The sequence below is a fragment of the Scyliorhinus canicula genome, chromosome 7, assembly GCF_902713615.1.
Source record: "Scyliorhinus canicula chromosome 7, sScyCan1.1, whole genome shotgun sequence".
NCBI classification, from domain to species: Eukaryota; Metazoa; Chordata; class Chondrichthyes; order Carcharhiniformes; family Scyliorhinidae; genus Scyliorhinus; species Scyliorhinus canicula.
Window position 1 is genome coordinate 51,089,166 of NC_052152.1, and position 27,322 is coordinate 51,116,487.

At 43.5% G+C, this 27,322-nt stretch overlaps 1 protein-coding gene across 3 annotated transcripts in view; it reads right to left on the reverse strand.

The window, feature by feature from the left end:
- The window catches only part of man1a2 (mannosidase, alpha, class 1A, member 2), a 120,077-nt gene extending 94,096 nt beyond the window's left edge, over positions 1-25,981 (reverse strand). The window contains exon 1 of one of the 3 annotated variants that reach the window (XM_038802008.1): positions 25,450-25,981. In XM_038802008.1, the coding sequence (XP_038657936.1) occupies positions 25,450-25,787 (338 nt within the window). In that variant the 5' untranslated portion in view covers positions 25,788-25,981. Of the gene's footprint in view, positions 1-3,878; positions 3,932-25,449 lie in introns of those variants that run through there. The other 2 variants (XM_038802009.1, XM_038802010.1) reach the window with 2 other exon arrangements.
- Positions 25,982-27,322: the final 1,341 nt, after the last annotated feature.

Sequence of the window (27,322 nt, forward strand, 5' to 3'; positions counted from 1 at the left end):
GAACATCATCTGCTAATTCAATACTTAATGTCAACAGCACTCTTTAAAGAATTTTTTAATTTTGAGAAATGTTGCCTCATCATGGTCATTCAAACCATCTGTGAATTCTGCAGTTCGCAACTGTTTTTTTACATTTAACTTCATTCAATGAACTTTTAACATTAACAACATCAAGAGTTAAACATTATGGGGTAAACCTGACACTAAATCTGGAGTGGAGTCCTATTTGGCAGGCAAACACTTTCCTGCAACTTGTGCAATTGACCATTTCCCCAATCGTAGCATCCCCACAGTGCAGCAGGAGATCATTTGGGCAATCAAGTCTGCATCGACCATCCAAAAGAACGCCACCCAGGCCCACTCCCCCGTCCTATCCCCGCAACCCTATCTAAACTTTGAATACTTAACCTGTACATCTTTGGACTGTGGGAGGAAACCGGAGCACCCAAAGGAAACTCAAGTAGTCAGACACTAGAAGAAATGCAAACTCCACAGTCACCCAAGGTTGAATTCAAACCCAGGTCCCTGGTGCTGTGAGGTAGCAGTTCTAACCACTGTACCACTGTGCTGTATAGGCTTTTGGCTGTTCTCAGTATATTAGCTTACAGGGTCAAGAAGCTGCAATGTCAGGATTACGTGCCTTAGCATGAACCATGAGCCATATTCTACAGTTAAGTGTATGTAAGGACCCCCACTATATACAATGAGCTATGCAAATTTGATGCCGGATTTGCCGCTTTAGAAAAAAAATGATTCGCCAATACAAGCTCTATATAGGTTAGGTACCTTCTTGACATGTCAAAAGTGGAGATCGTGAGCAGTGTCGGCATTGCAGTCAGCAACAAACTGATGCAGTCAATTGAGCCACCGTAGCAACTTCTGAATTCCTCATCTTTTGTGTCGATCTGACAAAGGCACTTTCAACATCATCTGTGCCAAATACGTCAGACAGAAATTAATTCTATAGAATGTCCTGATTTCAATGCACGTGGCACGGCGTCATCCAAGGTCTTGGCATTGGCACCAACTTGACCCAATTGTCACAAGAAGCGATTTTCCCAGTGTTCCATATACCCACGCCTGCCACAGCAACTCCAAAACTGATCACGTCAGTTGCAAAGTTGCAACCCCAAAGGTTTCACAGCTCTAAACATGACTGCCCGTCAACCCCATCCAGTACCAGAACATTGGGGCCTCACGGTAGCATGGTGGTTAGCATCAATGCTTCACAGCTCCAGGGTCCCAGGTTCGATTCCCGGCTGGGTCACTGTCTGTGTGGAGTCTGCACGTCCTCCCCGTGTGCGCGTGGGTTTCCTCCGGGTGCTCCGGTTTCCTCCCACAGTCCAAAGATGTGCGGGTTAGGTGGATTGGCCATGCTAAATTGCCCGTAGTGTAAGGATAATGGGCGGATTGTTGGGTTACGGGTATACAGGTTACGTGGGTTTAAGTGGGGTGATCATTGTTCGGCACAACATCGAGGGCCGAAGGGCCTGTTCTGTGCTGTACTGTTCTATGTTCTATTTGAGAAAATGCTACCCAACAAAGATCAGGATATGTCAACATGGGTAAAGCAGCTTGGAAATCACCACGGTCAATAATTTATCAAAGATCAGCAGCAACATTTAGTAAAGGCAGAACCACAACTGGTTTGAGACCAAGTCAACTGTGATGACATGTCATTGAAGCAAAAAAAATATTTGATGCACAACATAAACCCAACAAACTCGAACACTGCATAAATTGAAAGTAGCCAAAGTAGTTATGCCACAGGCAGATAAACATAGATCAACCAATGTAAGAATTCCAAACTAGCTGTGACAACAGAAATCTACATACTATGCATGATGAGATAAGGAGGACATTGCATCCACCCATCACCATATTAATCCTCCTGAAATCCAAAGATGGTATATTAATCACTAACAGAAGCAAATAGTTTTCCAACTGGGTTGAACATTACTTAATCCCATGTTTGCATGGTGTGTGTGACTTTGAATTGGAATTCGAACGGGTGATGGCTGAGAACCATAGGACCTTAACTTAATGCAGACCAAGAGACTCTCTTTCTGATTTGGTTTGATTGCACTGGTAAATAGCTTAGCTACCTGGTTAAATATATCGGGAAGATAATCACTGTAAAGATAGCGCTCAACAAAGAACTAGTTTTGTGTTTTGTTTGATTTACTTATTATTTTGAAGCATCTCACCTACGTGAAACAGACTTTGCAACAACAAATATACAGTCATTATTATGTTTGCCGTAACTCCCATGTAAAATGGTGTTTAAATTCCCCAACTGCAAAGATCCCAGCACAACACCATTGGTGGTGTTACAATATATACCATGTATATGATAGTGATTACATGACACCGAATTTGGATTTTAAAAGCTTGAAGTTGGAACAGATCAAATAAACACGGGGAAGGAAGAAATTCCACAGATTTAAGTCCTGGAAAGACTATTGGAGTAATTGGAGTAAGTGTATGTTCATAGAATCCCAGTGCAGAAGGCCATTCGGCCCATCAAGTCTTCACCTCCCCTCCGAAAGAACATCCCACCTAGGCCCACTCTCCTGTCCTAGCCCTGTAGCTCCACCTAACCTGTATATCACTGGAGATGAAGGGGCAATTTAGAATAGCCAGTCCCAATCCACCTAACCTGCACATCTTTTGGGCTGTGGGAGGAAACCGGAGCACCCGGAGGAAACCCATGCAGACATGGGGAGAACGTGCAAACTCCACACAGTCACCCAAGGCTGGAATTGAACCTGGGTCCCTGGCGCTGTGAAGCAGCAGTGCTAACCACTATGCCACCCCAGCATGTTGATACCCATACTCAAGAAAACTATTTCATAAAACATACGTAGAGGTTACAAAGTACCAAGAAAAACATTGGAAGAGCAATGACCATAGCAGTATTGGGGGAAAAAACAGACAGAAGAGGGTCTAATAGTAAGAGGGGATCATCTGAGGCACAATCCATTTTTTGCAAAGGAAGCTCAATTTCTCAAACACGGTTTTGGAAATAGAGAAGATATGGGAATTCCAGTAAAATTTATAACGTCCAAGATAAGTCAGAATTAGGTGGATTCGCCATTCTAAATTGCCCCTTAAGTGTCCAAAGACATGTAGGTTAGGTTAAGGGGCTATTGGGATAGGGTGGGATATGGGCTTGGGTGGACTACTCTTTCAGAGTGCCAGTGCAGATTCAATGGACTGAATGATCTCCTTCTGGACTGTAGGGATTCTATGATTCTATGTCAACAGAGGAAAAATAAATCCACAGTGGACCCATTAAAAGCAAATGGCATTCACTGTTGGTTACACTTCAGAGCTGCAAGGAAACAAGATGCTTAAAGTGTCACTGAAGAGCACAGAGAAGGGGTTTATATGAATGGACTAGAAATTCAGTGCAACCCAAAGGGAATGGCTTAACAAATTTGCAAGAAAGATAGATTGAAAGTAAGGAACTGAGGGACCACCAAAAAAGGTTGTATTCACAGGTATATAATTTGATGGTAGCTTCATTAGAAAGATCTATCGGCGCCCAGAGAACATACTCGGCCAAAATTGAACATGTTCATTGTACATCAATCATTGCAACTAAAAATAGCAATTATAATCAAGATCGTAGAGATTTAAATAGGAAGAGAAACTGAAACAAGGCAACTAGATTTCTTTATAGGAAAGGTAATTCAAGATGGGAATTCAAGATGATTATTTTCATTGAAATCACAGAAAATTTAAGACACAGCGGAGGGCAGTAGCACAATGTACACATCGTAAAATCAGGACTACAGCTCTTTCTCCATTACAGATTCAAAGCTAGCGAGGCTCTGTGCTGAGAGGAGAGCCTTTTAAAATCTCAGAGATCCTACCTTTCTTCACAGCTAAAATTTTCCAGTCCTGATAACATCGTTGTAAGTCTTCTTTGCATCCTCTCAAATGCAGTCACATATTTCCTGTAATGTGGTAACCAGAGGTTTACACAGTACTCAAGCTGTGGGTTAACTAGTTTTAGTTACCCTACTCTTATGCTGCATGCACCAACTAATAAAGGAAAGCATGCCATATGTCTTTGAACCACCTTATCAACCTGTCCTACCACCTTCCAAGTATGTGTAGACACAAGACCATAAGACAAAGGAGCAGACTTAGGCCACTCTGTCCATCGAATCTGCTCTGCCATTCAATCATGGCTGATATTTTTATCATCACCATTCTCCTGCCTTCTCCCCATAACCCCTGATCCCCTTATTAATTAAGAACCTATCTATCTATCTTAAAGACACTCAGTGATTTGGCCTCCACACCCTTCTGCGGCAAAGAGCTTCACAGATTCACAATTCTCTGGCTGAAGAAATTCCTCCTCATCTGTTTTAAAGGATTTTTCCTTTAGTCTGAGATTGTGTCCTCTGTTTCTAGACATACTCCAAAGTCCTTGTTCCTCCACACCATTCAGTATCCTGCAATTTATTGTATTGTACCGTGTTTTGCTGTACTACTCTTCCCTGCATCCAAAGACTTATATTTCTTAAACAGACTGCCACGTGCGACCTTGCCAAAAGTTTGTTGAAGTCAAAGCAGATCACATCCACCATACTGTACCCTGCTTGCCATCTCCTCAAAAAAATTCAAATCAAGTTAGTCCAACATGACCGACACTTTACCAGTCCGTGCCGATTTTCCTCGACTTAAACGCAAAACACAAATTCAAGAACAAATTCTCAATCATTCCAGCAAGTATTGTAAAAGAAACACTTACAAGTAAAGCTCAAGCAATTTATCATTTAATCACCAGTATTAATTTAAACCATTTCTGACAATAAATAAGCATTTAGAATCAGAGGCGGCCCTTCGGTCTATTGTCTGCATGGCTATCAAGCACCTATATATTCTAAATCCATTATCCAGCACTTTGTCCATAGCCTTGTATGTAATGGAGTTTCAAGTATTCATTTAAATGTTTCTTAAATGTTGTGAGTGTTCCTGCCTCTACCATCCTTTCAGGCAGAGAGTTCCAGATTCCCACCACTCTCTGGGTGAAAAATGGTTTTCCTCAAATCCCCTGCTCCTCACCTTGAATCTATGCCTCATGATTATTGACCCCTCTACTAAAAGTTTCTTCCTATCTACCCTATCTTTGCCCCACAGAATTTTGCACACCTCAAACAGGTCCCCCCTCAGCCTTGCGCTCGAAGGAAAACAACTCCAGCCTAACCAGCCTCTCTTCACAGCTGAAACGCTGAAGCCCAGGCAACATTCTGGTGAATCTCCTCTGCACCTTTTCCAGTGCAATAACATTTTTCTCATAGTGAGGCAATTAGATCTGCATAGCACCCCAGCTAACTCGTGCACAGATTTTTCTTCAACAATTTTCTCCTTCCTCTCTGCAATCTGTTGTTTATAATTTGTAGGTATCACACCCATACTGGATCACATTTTCCCAGGTGATGGGCCCATCTGGTCCTTGTCCATTTAACCAGTGGAATTGGCTTTAATCTGAAGTCTAATTTTGACCCATTGACTTGCAAAAATCTTTTCTTGGTGGCTGGGAATTTTACAAATAACACCTAATGTTATTCATGGCTGTAAGTGTGTTTGACTGGTAGATTATTCAACTGATAATTTAGGATGTCAGTCAGGACGATGCAATATTTGTGGAAGTACAATTTATTTTCTCCACACTAGTGAGATAGATCAGTGTTTTTCAAACTTATTTTCCCCGGGACCCAATTTTACCAGCTGGCCGACCTTAGCGACACACCATTTTCATTTCCCTTTTAAGCGACAGGTGAGCCCACAAGCCACATCAGCCAACCTTCGCGTCACACCATTTTCTCTTACCTTTAATGTGAAGGATGAGCCTGCATGGTTCTCAGGATCTCACTTGCTTTGTCATTCAATGTTACATTTCTGCTAAGGACTTCAGCTGGTGATTTAAGTTCTCACTGCATCATTTGAAAAATGTTCTCGAATTCGCCATGTCTTCAAATGCCTTTGAAGTTTTGAGGGTCTCAAATTTTCATTTTCCAGTACTTGCTTGCATATAACACTTTCTTGATTTGCATTGGCACAATTAACAAAGCCATACCTCAAGAAATCATCTTCATACTGCTTTGTTCCAATTTCAGTTTCTTCTGAATGGCCCTGGAGCTCTGGATACAGCTCACGCAAGCACTGCTTTGTCCTGCTGTGAACTCGCTTGAGCAGCTCACTCCAGCAGATTCAGTTGTGAGATCCTGGCCTGCATCTCTGGCCCTCTTTTCCTTATTGGAAAACGATCCATCGTCAGTTCTTAATAGCCCTGTTACTTGCCTGCTGGCAGCTACAAAACAGAGGAATCTCTCCTGTGATTTCTTGCCCAAAGAGCGGACAAGGTGTGTAACATCAGTGCACCTGCCAGGCATGTGACCATAAGGCGGTAAGACACAGGAGCAGAATTAGGACATTCGGCACATTGAGTCTGCCCCACCATTTAATCATGGCTGATATGTTTCTCATCACCATTCTCCTGCCTTCTCCCCATAACCGCTGATCCCCTTATTAATCAAGAACCTATCTATCTCGATCTTAAAAGGCACTCAGTCACTTGGCCTCCACAGCCTTCTGCGGTGATGAGTTCAAAAGATTCAACACCCTCTGGCTGAAGAAATTCCTCTTTATCTCTGTTTTAAAGGATCATCCCTTCAGTCGGAGGCTGTGCCCTCAGGTCCACCTTTCTCCTACTAGTCGAAACATCCTCTCCACAGCCACTCTGTATTCTAAGTTTCATTGAGATCCCCCCTCATCCTTCTAAACCTCATCGAGTACAGGCCCAGATTCCTCAACTGCTCCTGGTGGGAAGCCTCCATCATTCATATGTAAAGGCTGGTCGTGGCCAGCATTCACAATTTGAAAGCCAGTCGCGGCCGCTGGGCGCTTCTTCCACAATCGGTTGCTCCTTGACCCTCCCGACACTCGCCCGCGACCCACAGTTTGAAAAACCTGGAGATAGATGATAGAAGTTTGAGTTTCAACACATTAAATAATTGGATCCAAATATCATAATTGTTATGTATTGGGCTCGGATAAAAGCCATTCAACCTTTTCAGCTTGTTCCACCATTTAATTAGACCATGACTAACCTGTATTTTAACTATCCACCTTTGTTCTATAATCCTTTGTGTCCTTACCTAACAAAAAAACTACCAATCTCGGCTTTGAAATTTTCAATTGACCTAGGTTCAACAGTTTTTTTGAGGAAGATGTTATTTTTGGTACTGTGACAGATCTGGCAGACTGACTAACGCAAATGGAGAATTTATTAAAGAATCAAAGTGGAAGCACAGAACTAGTGATCAATCTCATCTTGCATATCAGTAGAATCAAATCAGATGGAAAACCAGTGGCCCTACTTTTGCAGTAGAAAGAATGATGAAGCTTTCATCAAAAGTGATCATGCATACATAGCTAAATACGAAAATCAGGATGTTGCTGCTGAGTTGCGCTGTCCCACCGTTACCTTGGAGAGATGCTCAACGGTGAAACTCATGCAATGACATGAAGTTATGTACTTACATGATAAGCATACACTAAACACATGAGAAAATATTAAGACTCCTTCTTTCTAGTCAAAGTAAATTTTTAATGGCATGACAAGTATCGATTGGTGACAAAGACCCAAAACGTAACTTTTAAGAGTGTGGAATCTCATTCCTTCAGATTTCAATTATTGCTGGAGATTTTTCATGGATTTTTAAAAACATTTTACCTTTTATCTTTCTCTCTCAATTCCATCTCTCTTTTCCTCCCCTTGCTTTCTTTACTTGATTCAACCTTAAAATATATATACCAACTTACACATCCTGGTACAGACTCTGTCTCTCAGTAACAAATCTTCAAATAAATTGGTTAAAGCAACACACCATTGCTTGCCATGTTCATGGAGACCCAAGATGCCCTGTGATCCACCATTTTGGATTCCTAATTACCTCAACTTCCTGTGCAAAAGTCCATAGAAGGATAAGAGCAAGATTAATTAATTCAGTACTGTTCTTTTGTTGCTAAGTGTGTAATCTAGGCATTGAGAAATGTCAGGATCCTACCAAAATTTACCTGTCTTAGTTTGACTGGCCAACTCCCATGTCACAGGGGGAAACCAATGGCAAACACTGGTTACAAGTTAGCTATAAATTAGTTCAACAACTTCCCTGAGAAAATAAAGATTGGGAAAGATTCTACTTTATATAAAACTATCTGATATTATGTTATAAATATGCAGAATATTGTAGCATTTTTAACACTGATTCTTTGCTGCTATGATGCACATGTTGTAACACTGAGAACCAGGCAGAACGTGCAAGAGCAGTAGTATGATTAACAATATCCATGAATGTATTTCTGGGTATCCTTTACAATGCAGAACAACTTGCCTGTTCTAGGGTTTCAACACTATACAATGTTGTACTTCAAATTAGTTACACATTTTCCATTGAGAGGAGATCATAAGCTTATATTGTATTGGAAAAAAATAGATCTCAAGCAAGCATATACAGCCCAAAACTGAAACAGACATTATTTAACAATGGCACATAAATCATTTACTATGTGAGGAATGAGTTTAATATTCACACAACCACTGTAATTTTTTTGAATATAGCCATAATGCTGCTCTCTTTTCTTTGGTCTCAGCTCCTGCTTCAATGATTTTCAAAAATCAGGGTTGAAAAACACCAGCTTTGAAAAAAAAAGGAAATTCCCTCACTTCATATCTTCCACGGATATCTCAGAATTTTAAGAATGTCACTTCCATCCACCACACAGTTGAAGATATTCAGTTATAGTGTTGTAATTCTAAACAGTTGTATTGATTTTCACAGTGCCTCTGTTCATGGACATGGAGACAACTGATGAAATTAGACTTTGAATTTGATAGATGCATGTTATTTTTGCACTTCAAGTTATACGGACAATTTTGAAGTACCTATTAAATCCCAACTGATTTTTATTTTGAAAGGTGGCCCACTGACACTTCAGTGAACATAATTATTTTCTATTTGGAAAAACAACAAAATGGCCAGGACACAAACATTTAATTTTGCACCATTAAATCAGAAACTGTTTCAAGAATACGATATAGGGAGGGGCATACTGAAAAGGCTGCTCTAATTTACGCCATGGCCATTTATTCTTTCGCAAAATTTGTTCACCCAAGGAGACTGGAACTGTTGCCCCACTGATGCACCAATGCCTAGAGCTGCAATTGGCACACCTTCAACAATGACTTTAATTATTTGTCAGAGCTAGACTCCATTTCAAACACTGGCTGCAAAATTCTAATTCATCGGGCACTTCAGCAAGGGCTATTATGCAGCCTTCCTGATAACAGAAAAGACTTGCTTTACCTGGCAAATGAACAACCAACAAAATTCAGAACTGAAGGTGAGAACACATCTCCATTTTGGCATCAGAAATCGCAACTTTATATTTTTTTTATTTAATGAAAAAGTGAATTTCAACAATAGAGAATGAAATACATTTTCCTTAAAGACCAGAGAAGGAGCCGTAATCCCATCACTGTGGAGTGGACCTGAACCCAAATTGACAGGCAATAGTCCAAGGTAATGACCAATAGCACCAGTTGCTTTTTTCCATATTTATAGCCCCTCACAAATATGCCTAATTTGATATTTTGTAACTATTCACATGATTGAGAGTGTTCATCAAATTTCTTTAGAGAATAAATTGAAAGCTACCTCTTAAAGCATTGTTAACACTCAAACTACACTGCAGCATTAAAAGAATACTGGGAATTTTGGAAGTTCAGCATGGAATTTGTCCAAAATAGAATCTACACAATTCACTTGTGAGTCTATTACTTACGAATGCTTCAGTATTTCGTATTTATGGGATAAAGTCCATACTTCAACTTTTAAGTATCCTGTTTAGTCCATGTGTTTGTTGATCCAGAATTTTGCACTGTGTTCTAGTGTTAAAGAAAACTGAAACAGATCTAATGTTCCTAAAAAGAATAAAAACAGGCAAGTATAACTAAAGAGCTTGGCAGCAAAAATATATATCACTGCAGAGAAATCCTTTCAAGAGTCATATTGGATTGGGTTTCTTGCGTTTACAAATCACAAAAACTTTGGATTAGGTTTCTCTTATCAATCCACAAAGGTAGCCTTATGTCATTTATGCTATTGTTAAGAAACATGCAATGTAACAGATTCGCTCTGACTAACATTATCAAGACTTTGAACACAAACTCACCGAAAGCTGGGAACGGGAGTTAGCACAGTGGGTGCCAAGTCACTCAAAAAAATCTGCAGGCTAAGGATAACACACTGACAACATAGTGAAGGCTCTTTTGCCTTGAAACCAAGTCACAAAAGATAATTCAAGTCTTATTTTCTCACTTTTGGTTTATATGGATGAATTTAAAATTATAATTCTGAAGCAGTCATTAAATTCTAACTGATTTTTTTTATAGCTCAGGGAACATATTTTCTACTTGTTCTCGGAAAACAAAAATGTTGCTATGTCAAAGCTCAAAGTCGATATGCTGACCTGATGATACCAGACTAAAATAATCCGGGTAGCAACATTTATTTGCTGTCAGTTTCATGAAACATGCTTAAAACACAGCTTAAAATGTGTTAAAATAAGTCTCTTAGTGGGAAGAATACAGAGAAATGTAGATAGATTTAAACCAGAAGAATATGGCAGAGCATTGAAGGCGCCAACAATAGGGACACCAAACAAAAGGAAAGGTATTTCTGTAATGGGTAGGCAGGAAGAGAGCCAAAATAATTTAGGGAGGGATGAGGAAACCTTTGAACACAGGTAAACAAGTAGAGAAGGAATAGAGGCTTTACTTACTGAAGCTGAAATACAATTCTTATGTTCAAATGACAGCATTGTTATAAATCCAGCACAAGCTACCTTTTACTTTGGTAAGATATCAGTATAATTCAAGCTTTGAGGACTGATCATTTCAAGAATATATGAATTTAGGAACAGAAGGCCAGTTAGCTTGCTATGTCCTTAGTATATTTTTTCCATGAATCAATCAGATTTCCTTAGTTCATTTTAAGTGCAAAACTCATACCCAATTTCACGTTGAATAATTAATATTCTGTACATTTTGACCAATAATTTAATTTTTAGAAGGTCTCAGTATACATTTCCTTAGAGTAAAATTTGATATTCTAAGGCAAATGTTGTAAAAAGAGTTAAAAACGGATGCCTTTTTTAAGGCATTGGTCCATATTTAAGAACTCAGCGACTAACTTAAATGAGTATGCCACCACCGTCACAGACTTCATCAGCAAATGTGCGGACGACTGCGTGCCAAAGAAAGCAGTACGTACGTTCCCCAACCGGAAACCATGGCTCAAACGCGAGATTGACTCCCTACTGAAGGACAGATCTGAGACGTTCAAGGCAGACAACCCTGCCCTATACAAGAAATCCAGGTACGACCTCCGCAAAGCCATCCGAGATGCCAAGAGAGAATATCAAACTAAGCTAGAGTCCCAGACAGACTCTCGGCGGTTGTGGCAAGGACTAAACAACATAACGGGCTACAAAGCGAAGCTGAGCAGTATCTCTGGCAGCAGCGCACCCCTCCCCGATGAACGTAATGCATTCTATGCTCGGTTTGAGCAGGTAACCAACAATCCGCTGTCGAGTGCCCCAGCAGCCCATAATTCACCCATACCCACCATCACAGTTTCCGAAGTCAGATCGGCCTTCCTGAAAGTGAACCCACGGAAGGCGATGGGCCCGGATGGGATCCCTGGTCGTGCACTCAGAGCCTGCGCATACCAGCTGGCAGAGGTATTCACAGACATCTTTAACCTATCCCTACTCCACTCCGAGGTCCCCACCTGGTTCAAGAAGACCACCATCATACCGGTGGCAAAATGCCTCAATTACTACCGCCCGGTGGCCCTGACGTCAGTTGTAATGAAGTGCTTCGAGAGGCTGATCATGAAGCGCATCACCTCCATACTCCCGGAACGCCTTGACCCACTTCAATTCGCATACCGTCGCAACCGGTCCACATCAGACGCCATTTCCCTGGCCCTACACTCATCCCTAGAGCATCTCGAAAACAAGGACTCCTACATCAGACTCCTACTTATTGACTACAGCTCCGCCTTCAACACCATAATCCCAGCCAAGCTCATATCAAAGCTCCAAAACCTAGGACTTGGCTCTCCACTCTGCAACTGGATCCTTGACTTTCTGACCAACAGACCACAATCAGTAAGAATGAACACAAACACCTCCTCCACAATAGTCCTCAATACCGGTGCCCCGCAAGGCTGCGTACTTAGCCCCCTACTCTACTCCCTGTACACACACGACTGCGTAGCAAAACTTGGTTCCAACTCCATCTACAAGTTTGCTGACGATACGACCATAGTGGGCCGGATCTCGAATAACGACGAGTCCGAATACAGGAGGGAGATAGAGAACATAGTGGAGTGGTGTAACAACAACAATCTCTCCCTCAATGCCAGCAAAACTAAAGAGCTGGTCATCGACTTCAGGAAGCAAAGTACTGTACACACCCCTGTCAGCATCAACGGGGCCGAGGTGGAGATGGTTAGCAGTTTCAAATTCCTAGGAGTGCACATCACCAAAAATCTGTCCTGGTCAACTCACGTTGACGCTATCACCAAGAAAGCACAACAGCGCCTATACTTCCTCAGGAAACTAAGGAAATTCGGCATGTCCACATTAACCCTTACCAACTTTTACAGATGCACTATAGAAAGCATCCTATCGGGCTGCATCACAGCCTGGTATGGGAACTGCTCGGCCCAGGACCGCAAGGAACTTCAGAGAGTCGTGAATACCGCCCAGTCCATCACAGAAACCTGTCTCCCATCCATGGACTCCATCTACACCTCCCGCTGCCGGGGGGAAAGCGGGCAGCATAATCAAGGATCCCTCCCACCCGGCTTACTCACTTTTCCAACTTCTTCCATCGGGCAGGAGATTCAGAAGTCTGAGAACACGCACGAACAGACTCAAAAACAGCTTCTTCCCCACTGTCACCAGACTCCTGAATGACCCTCTTATTGACTGACCTCATTAACACTACACCCTGTATGCTTCAACCGATGCCAATGCTTATGTAGTTAAATGTGTTTCCCTATTATGTATTCTCATGTATTTTCTTGAATTTTGTTTAATTTCCTTTTCTTCCATGTACTGAATGATCTGTTGAGCTGCTTGCAGAAAAATACTTTTCATTGTACCTCAGTACACGTGACAATAAACAAATCCAATCCAATCCAATCCTTGGTTTAGAAGCTAACGCTTCTTGTACATATTACTGTATTTATAATAGAATCATTTCAATGGAAATAAATGCACTCATCGGCTGCCCGTTGATGGGAGAATGTCATCTACTCAGGGTTGCAACTTTCTGCCATGGATCTTTATGTCATTAAGCAAGCTGATTTTCATGTACAGATCATTGTGCACATGGGGGGCAGGATATCTCATCAGGTAGTAGAATCCAAGTGCAGAATTGGCTTTCTTTTTCTTCTTTCTCTGCCACCATTCTGCTTCACCATTAAGACGCTGTGAATCAAAGCTTGATGCAACTTCACTCATGCTCTGCTCATCAGGCTCAGTTCTATTTGATGCCTCCTTTTCCCTTCATCCACTACCATACTTCTGGAGTCAGGAATTTGGTTTGAAACCTCTTTTTCTTACTATCTCTCCTCAGCTCCAAGAACTTCCTTGAAACTAAGTATTTGGCCGCACAGCGTCATTTTTCCTTAAATTTCATCATGGCTAGCAGGGTAGATAAGAGGGAACCAGGGGATTTAGTATATTTAGATTTTCAGAAAACATTTGATAAGGTGTTCCATTAAAAAGCACAATGGATTTGGAGATAATATCTAAACATGAATGAAGGATTGGTTAATGGACAAAAAACAGATTCGGAATAAATGAAACATGTTCTAGATGGGAGTGTGTAATCAGTGGAGTGCCATAAATGTTTGGCAGCAGTTACTTAGGATTTATATCAAAGACTTAGAAGGGACCAGGTGTATCATATCCAAATCTGATGATACAAAACAAGATCAAAAAGTTAACTGCGAGAAGGATATAAAGATGCTGCAAAGGAATATAGACCTGGTTAAATTATTGATCAAAAGGGTGGCAGATGGAGGATAAGGTGAGAAAGTGTAAAATTACTGTTTGGTAGGAAGAATGGAAATTTTCTCAAAAAGCGAGTTTCTCAAAGTCCCCCATGCCCATTCAAGGCATGAGAGCATCACTGACAAGTCCAGCATTTATTAACCACCTTAATTGCCCATGAGAAGATGGCGGCAGTGAGCTAACTTCTTAAATCGCTGCAGTCCATGTGGTATAGGTACATCCACAGTGCTATTCGGAAAGGAACTCCAAGACCTTGACCCACGGATAGTGACGGAGCAGCATTATAGTACAAGTCAGAATGGTAGTGATGTTATCATGCATCTGCTACTCTTATCCATACAGGTGGTAGAGGTCACAAGTTTGGAAGGTGTCACAAAGGAGCCTTTGCAAGTTGCGGCAATGTATTTTGTAAATGGCTTCGTACACTTGTGATGAAAGATGCATGATTAAGTTGATGGATGGCTTCCCAAACAAGTAGGCCACTTTGTTCTGGATGATGTTGAGCTTATCAAGTGTTGTTGGAGCCACACTCACCCAGACAAACGCAGAATATTCCATCACACCTGACCAGTGCTTTGCAGATGGTGGATAGTCTTTGTCGAGAGATACCAACCTCTGGCCTGCCGTCAAAACTTCAGTATTTCTGGCTGGTCCAGGTAAGCTTCTTGTCAATATTCAATTAGGTCAACGAAAGAGAAAATGCTGGAAATTCTCAACAGGTCTGGCAGCATCTCTAGGGAGAGAAAAGAGCTAACGTTTTGAGTCCAATGATACTTTGTCAAAATGCTAGGTCAATGCTGGCAAATTTACCAATGGTAATGTCATGTCATTAAATGTCAAAAGGGGCAGCACGGTGGCCTAGTGGTTAGCATAACCGCCTCACGGCGCTGAGGTCCCAGGTTCGATCCCGGCTCTGGGTCACTGTCCGTGTGGAGTTTGCACATTCTCCCCGTGTCTGCGTGGGTTTCGCCCCCACAACCCAAAAATGTGCAGAGTAGGTGGATTGGCCACGCTAAATTGCCCCTTAATTGAAAAAATAATTGGGTAATCTAAATTTATTAAAAAAAAAAAAAAAATTAAATGTCAAAAGAAAATGGCTTTATTCTCTCTTGTTAGAGGTGATTATTTCCTGGCACTTGGGTGGCACGAATGTTACTTGCCACTTATCAGTCCCAGCCTGAATGTTGCCATCGTCTTGCTGCATGCAGATACAGAACAATATCTGAGAATACTTCTGAAGACTGTGCAAGCTTCAGCGAACATCACTTGACATTATGTTTGAGGGAAGGTCATATGACGCAGCCACTGAAGATGATTGGACCTCAGACACTGCCCCAAGGACCTCCTGCAAACAAGTCCTGGGGCTGAAATTATTGGCCTCCAACAATAACAACCAATAGGTAACATGCAGGCATGGCAAACAATTGCAAAGGCAAATTGTATGTCAGCCTTTATTGCAAGGTGTTTGTAGTGACAGAGTAAGTTGGGGAGGCAGTGGCAAAATGGTATTTGTCACTGGACTAGGAAGCTTCCATAAACAGCATGGGAGGCTGTGTTGTAATAGGGGAGGCAGTGACATACTGGTATTGTCACTAGACTAGTAATCCAGAGACCCAAGGTAATGCTCTTGGTTTGAATCCCACCAGGGCAGAAGGTAGAATTTGAATTCAATAAAAAGCTGGAATTAAAATGGTCTAATGACGACCTTGTCGATTGTCGAAAAACCCATCTGGTTCACTAATGTCCTTGAGGGAAGGAAATCGGTCATCCTTTCCTGGTCTGGCCGACATGTGACTCCAGACCCACAGCAATGTGGTTGATTCTTAAGTGCCCTCAGGGATGGCAACAAATGCTGGCCCAGCCTGCGACATCCCATTTTTGAATGGTCTTGTTGCAATTATATGGCAGAGAGATGGAACCACACAAGGCTGAACTGTTACTCTCTCCTTATATATACCTGCCTTACGTGGGTGCAACAAATGTTCACTGGTTTGATTTCAAGTCCTCTGCGGATAGTGAGTAAAATGGGCCCATAATTGAGGTTAGAAAAATGTGAGGTGATCTTAATGAAATGTGTAAAATTCTTAAGAGGTAAGGTACCTAGAGGCTGTTTAAGTTGAGAAATGACTTCACTCAGACACTCTGAAACTCTGTACCCCAGAAAAACTAGGGCTCTTCAGTCTTTGAGTAGTTTCAAGAATTAAATCAAAAGATTTTTGGCCTCAAGGGATGTAACGATTGAGTGGGAAAGTGGACTGGATGTAAACTTTCGGTCATATCTTATTGAATGGCAAAGCTTAATGCATACTTCTATTTCAGTGTAATGTAATTGAAATTTTGTATATTACAACAATTTGTATTTCTTTTTTTTAATAAAAATTTTTAATGAAGTATTTTTGGTATTAAAAACAGCAACAGTATAAAAACAATGTACAAAGAGCAATAAACACAGTGCAATCACCGACTCCCATCTCGCCAAGTCCCGCCCAATTGACCCCCTATTCTATGCTACCCTAACCGCCCCCCCTTCCCCGACGTTTAATTCTCAGCGAAGAAGTCGATGAATTGATTGCCACCTTCGGCCGAACCCTAACAGGGCAAACTTAATCTTCTCTAGGCCAAGAAAGCTCGCCAAGTCAGTTAACTAGGTCTCCGACTTTGTGTGCTCTGAGTCCGTCCAAGCTAGCAGTATCCTTCTCCGGGCTACCAGGGAAGCAAATGCCAGAACATCTGCCTCTTTCTCCTCCTGGATTCTCGGGTCTTCCGATACCTGCCCCTGGATCCGATACGTACAAGAGCAGGTCGTCCGCGTACAGCGAGACTCTATGTTCCACCCCTCCCTGAACCAGCCCCTTGAAGCTCTCAGAGCAATTGCCAGCGGCTCTATAGCTAACGCAAACAACAGTGGGGAAAGGAGGCACCCCAGTCTTGTCCCCCGGTACAGTCTAAAATAGTCCAAGGTTGTCCTATTTATCCTTACCCTAGCCTCCGGAGCCTGGTACAATAGCCTGTCCCAGTCGATAAAGCCCTTACTGAACCCAAATAGTCCCAGAACCTCCCATAGTTAGTCCCACTCCACCAGTCAAACGCCTTTTCCACATCCATTGCCACAACTACCTCAACATCCCTACTCTCAGGGGGCATCATGATCACATTGAGCAGCCTTCTTATATTGGCCACCAACTGCTTGCCCTTGACAAACCTAGTTTGGTCCTCCATAATTACGTCCGACACACAATCTTCCCGGTCCCGGGGCTTTGCCCGACTGCATTGCCTTCAAGCCCTCAGCTACTTCTTCGAACCTAATCAGCTCCCTACCCACTCTTGGGAAGGTCAGTCCGTCAAAAAGCATCTCATCCCCTCCGGCCCCATAAACAATTTGTATTTCTAACCACCATTAGCCCCAAGGAGCATCACAGGAACGCTATAAAGCTAACTTGACACCGAGCCAGAAATGAGACACACCGAGCCAGAAATGAGAGATAGAGGTGCAAAAGAGGGACAATCCAGAGCATAAGGTCCAGCAATGGGAGCGTGAACGTAGGAGAGAGCGAGTGGGAGAGAGCGAGTGGGAGAGAGCGAGTGGGAGAGAGCGAGTGGGAGAGAGCGAGTGGGAGAGAGCGAGTGGGAGAGAGCGAGTGGGAGAGAGCGTGTGGGAGAGAGCGTGTGGGAGAGAGCGTGTGGGAGAGAGCGTGTGGGAGAGAGCGAGTGGGAGAGAGCGAGTGGGAGAGAGCGAGTGGGAGAGAGCGAGTGGGAGAGAGCGAGAGGGAGAGAGCGAGAGGGAGAGAGCGAGTGGGAGAGAGCGAGTGGGAGAGAGCGAGTGGGAGAGAGCGAGTGGGAGAGAGCGAGTGGGAGAGAGCGAGTGGGAGAGAGCGAGTGGGAGAGAGCGAGTGGGAGAGAGCGAGTGGGAGAGGGCGAGTGGGAGAGGGCGAGTGGGAGAGGGCGAGTGGGAGAGGGCGAGTGGGAGAGGGCGAGTGGGAGAGGGCGAGTGGGAGAGGGCGAGTGAGAGGGGGCGAGTGAGGGGGCGAGAGAGGGGGCGAGAGCGCGAATGCAGCAGTGCGAATGCGAGAGCATGAAAGGGGGCGAGAGCGCGAACGCAGCAGCGCGAACGCGAAAGGGGGCGAGCGGGCACACGCGGGGGCGAGCGGGCACACGCGGGGCGAGCGGGCACACGCGGGGGCGAGCGGGCACACGCGGGGGCGAGCGGGCACACGCGGGGGCGAGCGGGCACACGCGGGGGCGAGCGGGCACACGAGGGGGCGAGCGGGCACACGAGGGGGCGAGCGGGCACACGAGGGGGCGAGCGGGCAAACAAGAGAGCGAGCGGGCAAACAAGAGAGCGAGCGGGCAAACAAGAGAGCGAGCGGGCAAACAAGAGAACGAGAACAAGAGATGGAGATGGTTGGGGGGGGGGGGTAGATGAAACAATTTGAGAATACGGGTGAGAATTTTGAAATCAAGGTATCACTTAACTAGGAGCTAATGGAGGTCATCGAAAATAAACCTGATGGCCAAACAGTATTTTAACTTAACACAGGCAGAGTTTTGGATGATCTCAACTTTACGGCGAGTAGAATATGCGAGGTCAGCCAGGAGTGCGTTAAAATAGTCAAATCCAGAGGTAACAAAGATGGGTAACTGATTGGCCAAATAACCTGAGGCAGGAGCAGGACTGGGCAAGGCCATGGAGGTGGAAATTTACAGTCTTAGACATTGTATATTGATCATTCATTTTGTTGTAAAATTTGATACCAATGTTAAGTGCAGTCTTTTTCAGCCAAAGCATCACTACTGACCGAACTGGTAAGTCCTAAAGGACATAGCTGCTAGATTGGCTCGGTGGTAAGTAGTGAGGGAACCAACACGAGGGAAAAACATATTTGACCTCTTCCTTACCAACCTGCAGGCTGCAACTGCATCTGTCAACAACAGTATCAGTAGGAGTGACACTGCACAATCCTTGTGGAGTGTCCAGTCTTCACTTTGAGGATACCCTCCATCATGTTTTCTGGCACAACTACTGTGCTCAATAGGATAGATTTGGAACAAGATCTAGTAACGCAGGACTGGGCAACCATGAAGCACAACTGACCATCAGCAGCTGAAGAATTGTACTCAACCACAATCTGTTTCATCAAGCCCCAAAATATCCCCACTCTACCATTACCACCAAAGTTAGAGATTAACCCTGGTTCAATGAAGAGTGCAGGAAGTTACGCCAGGAGCACATCTAAAAATTAGGTGGAGATTCTGGGTTAGATGATATGGGGGAGGTGTGGGCTTAGGTAGGGTGCTCTTTCATGGGCCGGTAGACTCGAATGGCCAAAAGGCTTCCCTCTGCACTGTAAATTCTATGATTCACAACCAACAGATTATATCCAAGCTCTGCAGTCCTGCCACATGCAGCTGTGAATGGTGATGGGACAATTAAACAGCTGACTAGAAAAGGTGGCTCCACAAATATCCCCATCCTCAATGATGGGGGAGCCCAACACATCAGAACAAAAGATAAGGCTGAAGCATTTGCTACATCTTCAGCCAAAAGTGCAAAGTGGATGATCCATCTCGGCCGCCTCAGGAGGTCTCCAGCATCACAGATGCCAGTCTTCAGCCAATTTGATTCACTCCATGTGCTATTAATAAACAGCTGAAGACATTGCATACTGCAAAGGCTATGAGTACTGACAATATTCCAGCAATATTACTGAAGGTCTGTGCTCCAGGACTTTCCACACCACTATCCCAAGTTGTTCCAGTGCAACTACAACACTGGCATCCACCCCACCAATAAGCCCCGTCAGTCCACTGTCGATCATCAGTAAAAAGATGGAAGGTGGCATCAACAGCGGTGTCAAGTGCCACTTGCTTAGCTGTAACTGGCTCATCGACTCAGTTTTGGTTCCGCCAGAGCCACTCAACTCCTGACATCACAGTCTCAGTTCAAACATGGACAAAAGAGCTAAACTTAGAGGCGATGTGAGAGTGACTGCCCTTGATATCAAGGCCACATTTGACCGAGTGTAGGTTCAAGGAGCCCCAGCAAAACTGGAGTAAATGGGAATCAAGGGGAAATATTTCCACTGATTGGAGTCATACCTAGCATAAAGAAAAATGGTTGTGGTTTTTGGAGGTCGATTATCTCAGTTCCAGGACATCACTGCAGAAGTTCCTCATGGGAGGGTCCAAGGTCCAATCATCTTCAGCTGTTTCATCAATGACCTTTCTTCCATCACAAGGTCAGAAGTGGAGATAATCAGCACTATTTGCAACCCCTCAGATATTGATGCAGCCCATGTCCAAATGCAACAAGACTTGGACAATATCCAGGCTTGGGCTGACAAGTGGCAAGTAACATTGCGCCACAGAAAAGAATCTAACCATCATCCCCTGGCATTCAATGGCACGACCGCAACTGAATCTCCTATCAACATTGGGGTTACAATTGACCATATAAATACTGTGGCTACAAGAGAAGGTCAGAGGCTAGGAATCATGTGGGAGTAACTCACCTCCTCACTCCCCAAAGCCTGTCCACAATCTAAAGGGCACAAGACAGGATGTGATGAAATACTCTCCCCTTGCCTGGATAAGTGTAGCTCCAATAACACTCTAGGAGCTTGACACCATTCAGGACAAAGCAGCCGACTTGAATCGCACCCAATTCACAAACATTTGCTCCCTCCACCACCGATGCACAGTAGTAGCAGCATCTACAAAATTAGTAGTATACCATCTATAAGATGTAATGCAGGAACTGACTTCAACATTACCTTTCAAACCCACGACCACTACCATCTAAAAAGGACAAGAGCAGCAAATACAAGGGAATACCACTACCTGGAGGTTCCACTCACCGTCGTGCCTTGGAAATATATTGTCATTCCTTAACTGTCGCTGGGTCAAAATCATGGAAGTCCATGCCTAACAGCAGTGTGTGTACCTACACCACACAAAATACAGCAGTTCAAGAGGCAGCTCACCGCCGCCTTCTTGAGGGAAATTAGGGATGGGCATTAAATGCAGGCCTAGCCAGCAATGCCCAAATCCCCTAATAAAAAAGATTTTTATTTAGATAAAAGCAGTAAAAACAAATTATATTTAATATGTTCAATCCAGAGATGAAGTCAAGTGTACAGTTCTTTGTATGCCATCATTGAAATTTAGGGGCTAACGTATACAGTGACTATTCACTAGAACCGTACCAGGGATGAGACATCATAATAGTTAAGCTTGGCTTCAGAACTCTTACTTTATGTTTCAGATGGCCAATGCCGGAGTTGAAATCACTCCAGTGTAATACAGATAGTGTTAAATGGTCAGAGTGCTATTTTTGAGATAACACATTGATAACACATAGCCTGCCTGTCTGTAGATGTGCATGAAAAAAAAATCAAAAATTTCTGGAGTATTGGTAATCATTCATCCTGCAACCAACACCATCAAAACGGATCAACTAGTCATCCACCTCAATGCTGTTTGTGGAACTCTGCTTATTAAAATTGTCACTGTATTTTCCATCAAAAAACAATAGTGACAAGACTTCAATTGACTGATTATCAATCACTGAAGCATCCTGAAGTTATGAAAGGCAATATGAAACTTTTTTAAAGTTATGAAGCAATTACAAAAATCCAAAAACAAACCGAAGCTATGAATGACACGATATAAATGCTTTTTTTAAAAATTATGAAGTAATTTTTAAAATCCAAATTTTATTAATGAAGAGATAGCATTAAACAATGAAATAAAGGCTTTCTGGATTATGAACGGTATTGACCGGGATTTTCCGACCCTGTTTTCAGAAGACAGAAATGGTAGCAAAGGCAGAGAATCCCGCAAGAGTCCCAAACGGGCTTTAACGCCAGCAGGATTTCCCAATGCATTGTTCCCACCCCCTGCCAATGATATAACGGGTATCCCAAAGTTGAATGTCGGGATCTCCATTTGAATATATTTAAATTGTATCAGTCCTTTACACCTGATAGTCTCCGCATGTTACATTGTCCATTCACTCTGACCTGAATCACAAGAGGCCCCACCACGTGTGCCAGGTGAGTCTCCGCACGTTAAATTGTCCATTCACTCTGACTTGAATCACAAGAGGCCCCACCACGTGTGCCAGGTGAGCAGAACCTGCCAGATGGTGCACAATAAGTTAATGCACCGGGTGGTGGGTGGGGATGGCAGAGTCTGTGGGTGAAATGGGGGGTGAGGGTGTATTCTATTTTTCATGTTTTACATTGTGATGCCCAAATCTTAATTGCTCACCGGGTGGGCTCAATCAAGTAACAGTTTTCTAGATTATGAAAGGTATTGGACAGGATTTTCTGCCCCGTTATTAGGGAGTGGGAATGGCGGGAGGGCACACTATCCCACATTACATTGTGGGACCCACCCCATACATTTTATTTGTTCATCGATCTAAAAGTATGGTGGAAAACCCACCATCACCGCTGGCGGGCTACCCTCTGCTTTCCTACCCGAGGTGACACCTTGCCACAAAAATGGCAAAATCGCACCAATTAAGAAAGTAAAACAGTGACAGATTGTTTCTGCTGTTTTTAGAGTTAATAAAACTTCACATCATAATCACATTCCACTCAATTCCCCGCAGTGGCTTCCAGCATTGGCTGGAAGGCCAGATGCCTTTCAGCAGAAGGAGGACCTCACTGCAACTGTCTTAGAGCTCACGGCGGATGACGCTCCCTTGATGTGTAACACTGGCAGTTAGAACGAGTCACTTTCACTCTCTGCAGTTTAGAATGCCCATGAAAAGAAAACAAAGGGAGCAATTTAAAAGCAATGCAAAGTAATGCTTTCACACGTACAACAAAAAAATTGGAATCTTAATAGAAAGATTGAATTTGGAAATAGCCTTGAAAGAGCTTCAGTGTCAATTTTTTTTAAACGGAAAAGACGGGGAATCAAAGTGTAAATTAAACAGTAAGATGATAAATTTCCTTGTGATTGCTCTCAATACGAAATGTTGCAATCACTAAAATAATTTTTTTTTTAATTAATCCTTAAAATGTGGTACACAGCACCAAGTGTAAATATTTGGTTGCTTATAAACTGTCAACTTTGGGGAAAATGTTAATAGCATTTAGGATCAACACGAGTGATTAGTTTACAAATCACTTTAAACCCATCACTATATTCATTTTCATGAGTGTTTGATCAAAACAGGCTACGTTTTAACTCGAGAGTGATGAATCCCACTTCTAAAACTAGAATTTACCAAGCCTGAAATACAATGACAGAAAGACGAACTCTATATTATGTCTTTTCTCTAAGCGTACATCATCAAGGTTCACAGCATCACTGCAAAGCTCTCAACATTTAAATGTTTTAATTACCTACAAATTATTAAAAGCAGACAGTTGCTGAGGGAATGAGACTATTTACAGAAATTCAACTGGAATACCAAGTCAAGTTTCAAATTAGTAAATCTCAACTTTACAGCAACAAAGTAAAATTGACCAGCTAAGAACTGAACATAGGAGCAGAGTAAGACCACTCAGCCCATTGAGATTGATCCACCATTCAATCCGATCATGGCTGTTCATCTACTTCAATGTATTTTTCCCCATACTATCTCCATATCCCTTTATGTAACTGGTATTTAGAAATCTGCTTTAAACATTCCCAATGACGTTGGGGTAGAATTACAAAAACTCACAACCATGGAATCCTTGTGCAGAAGGAGGACATTCAGCCCATCAAGACTGCACTGACTCTCTGAAAGAGCACCCAATCTAGCCCACTTCCCCACCCTATCCCCATAACCCCACCTAACCTTTTGGACACTACGGGACAGTTTAGCATGGCAAATCCACCTAACCTACACATCTTTGGATTGCGGGAGGAAACCCAGAGACACAGGAGAACATACAAACTCCACACAGTCACGCAAGGCTGGAATTGAACCCAGGTCCCAGGCACTGTACCACCCTGAATAAAGTAATTTGTGCCACCCTAAGTAAAGTAATTTCTCCTCATTTTGAAATTGATTTCCCGGATTCTGGAGTCCCCAACCAGGAGACATCCACTACGTATCCCATTAAGTATTTTGTATGTTTCAATGATATCACCTCTCCCTCTACGAAATTCTGAAGAGTACAAGTAGTTTCTTCAATCTCGTTTGATGGGACAGTCATGCAGCCCAGGAACAGGTCTGGTGAACATACTTTATGCACTCCTTCTATGGCAATATTATCCTTCCTCATGAAGAGGTCCAAAACTGATCAGAAAGTACTCCAGTTGCAGTATAACCAAGCAATTGAAGCCAGACTTCATTACGCTTGTTCTCAAATCTTCTTGCGATAAAGACTAACATACCATTTCCAATTGTTTGCTGCCTCTGCATAAATACCACAACCTGCAGAAATCAACAACTTTTAGTATCAGTTGTACAATGGAATGGATACAAATTTTGATAACTGAATCCCTCCCTTTACAAGTAACAAATTAAAAACAAAATTAGCACAATTACATTGAATTTAAAACACTGAAACAACCCTATACCAATGCTCCATACCAGTCTGCCACCACTTTTATTTCATCTCACGTTTTCAATAAATCCTATTTCTTTCTCCCTCGTGTTCTGGTATCGTTTCCCCTTAAACGCATCAAATGCATGCCATATGTCAACGTGCCACATTTCAACCAAACTTTATTTTTTTTTTACATTATTGAAAGTACATCACTGCAAATAAATAGCTTGAAGATGGTGATGAGAATCCCAAACTACTGCTCGGAGAAAAAAGAATTACAGTGTTGCTTTCCCTGCAACAATATCACTGCTTGGCAAATGTTGCTCACCAGTGAGTTCCGGTTGAAAAAGCTCACTCGCACCGGTCCTAAAGGTCACTCTCGTTAATGCTTCTCTCCCAAATGATGGTAGCCATAAACAATTTGGACAGCATATACAGGATGCAGTGAGTGGGTCTTTGTGTGTGTGTGTGTGTGGGTGTAGTGTTTGCTGTGACACTAACACCAGGCCTACATTAGCTTTCTCAATGACAAGCTGGATAATCGCACTTGCCTTTTACTTATTGTAATTCTTTCAACTTTTGTGTCTAGGCGATTCTCCACTCCAAGCAAGCCTTTTGTTTTGGGATCACTCTACGAAATCAAACGATTGCTCGGGCACCGGGTTTGCATACGGAAAAAAAATCTCTTTTGCAACCCAAGCTAACTGCAGTGGAACTTGGTTTTCTCTAACCATGGGACAGTTGTTTTATCCCCACCACCCACCCGGTCAGCCAGCCCCAGTACCTGTGGCGGTGCTGATGCTCCTCCCCACCTCCGTGCACCATGACTCCGCCGCCTTGTGGCCCGGCGCTGCCGTCCCGTCCCGCCGGCCTGCCCTGCTCCACATGCGGGATGAGGACGTCCTGCAACCCCAAGTCGAAGCGCCGGTGCTTGGAGGAGTCGGGCAGAAAGAAGATGGCCCCGAAGCACAGGGTGATGAAGGCGCTGAGGATGAGCAGCAGGATGAATTTCTCCGACAGCCTCAGGGTGGCTCTGTGATGCGGGTAGAAGGAGACGGGCGAGCTCGGGCTCAGAGCCGCCAAGCGACGGCTCGACACGGGCAGCAGCGCCGGACTCGACATCCTCCTCCTGCCGCCGGGGACCCGCTGCCAACCGTCAAACTAAGAACCCGCTTCCCGGTAATGTGGTAACGGCACGGCGTTAGATATCTGCCCGGTAACCGGCGGGCCACCGACATCCGCTCCGCAGCCTGCAACCGTCACCGTGCCCCCAGCGCTCGCGGAGCGCTCAGGTACAGCCACACTGCGCATGCGCCGCCCCACAGGCTGGGTGGGGGGGGAGGGGAGGGATCCAGCCCCGCCCCCTGCCTCCGGGAGTGTAGGGGGGGAGGACCAGCCTCTCTGCGCACGCTCAGCAGTGCGCGCTGCCCCGCCTCACACTCCCCCTGTCAATCAGGCGGCACTCTGCCTTGTTTCAGATGCTGCCACCCTTCACCCGCAAAGTGTCAGCGATCAGACCGACTGCGCTGCCAGCGCGCCGAGATTTCCCAGACGGCTGACTTGAGTCCGCTGCGATGGAAACATGTCAAGTCGGCCAAGGATGACGTGCCACACACATTTCAAAGGGAAATAAAAGGGCACAACAAAAATCCCCAAATGCGCAGACGTTGGAAATGGGCAACAACAAGCAGGAGCTGCACGGAGCGCGATGCTTCTTCGCGCGTGGATCACGACGGAGAGTCATTTGCGCAAAATATGAATCCGTCTGTTGCATCCACAAATGCTGACTGATCTGCTGGCAGTTTCCGCTAAATAAGAGAGTGCAGGAAAATAGGACGGTGTAGGGGTATGTTATTCGTCTATAGGCCTTGGTCCCCATCTGTGCTGTTAGATGTCATGATCTGTCATGCTTGCCATGCATACCCATGTTACTGCTTTGGTGATTTATATAAATAAACCTGTTCTTGGCTGCACATCTAGTCCTTAGTCACTATCAAATTCTTATGTCTGTTTGTTAAGCCAGCATTGTGTTTGTTAAGGATGCCCACGTGCCCCGAACAATTTTTTTAAAAATCTGGATATGAAATTGGTCGAATGACAGGAAACAGCAGTGCTTAATAGATTTTTTGCAGATTGGAGGAAGTTTGATGTGAGGTTTCCCAGTAATCAGAATGAGGACCCTTTCTCTTCCTGATAATTATTAATAACCTAGACTTTAGTGCAGTGAGCACAATTTCAAAATTTATGGATGATACAAAACTTTGAAGGAGAGTAACGAGGGTAGTGTAGAATTTCAAAAGGACACAGACAAGTTGGTGGAATAGATGAACAAATGGCAGATAAAATTTAATCCAGAGAATTGTGAAGTGATTTATTTTCGTTTAAAGAACAGGGAGAGACAATCTAAAATAAAGGGCATAAGTCTAAAGGGGGTACAGGAAGAGAGGGACCTAGTTGAATATGTGTATAAGTCATTAAAGGCGGCAGGATAGGTTGATAGTGCAGTTCATTAAGCATAGAGTATCCTTGGCTTTTTTCTAAGGGGCATAAAGTACAAATGCACAAATGTTATATTAAACCTATATAGGACATAGGTTCAGCCTCAACTGGAATATTGTGTCCAGTTCTAGGTGTCACACTTTAAAGGGAATGCAGAA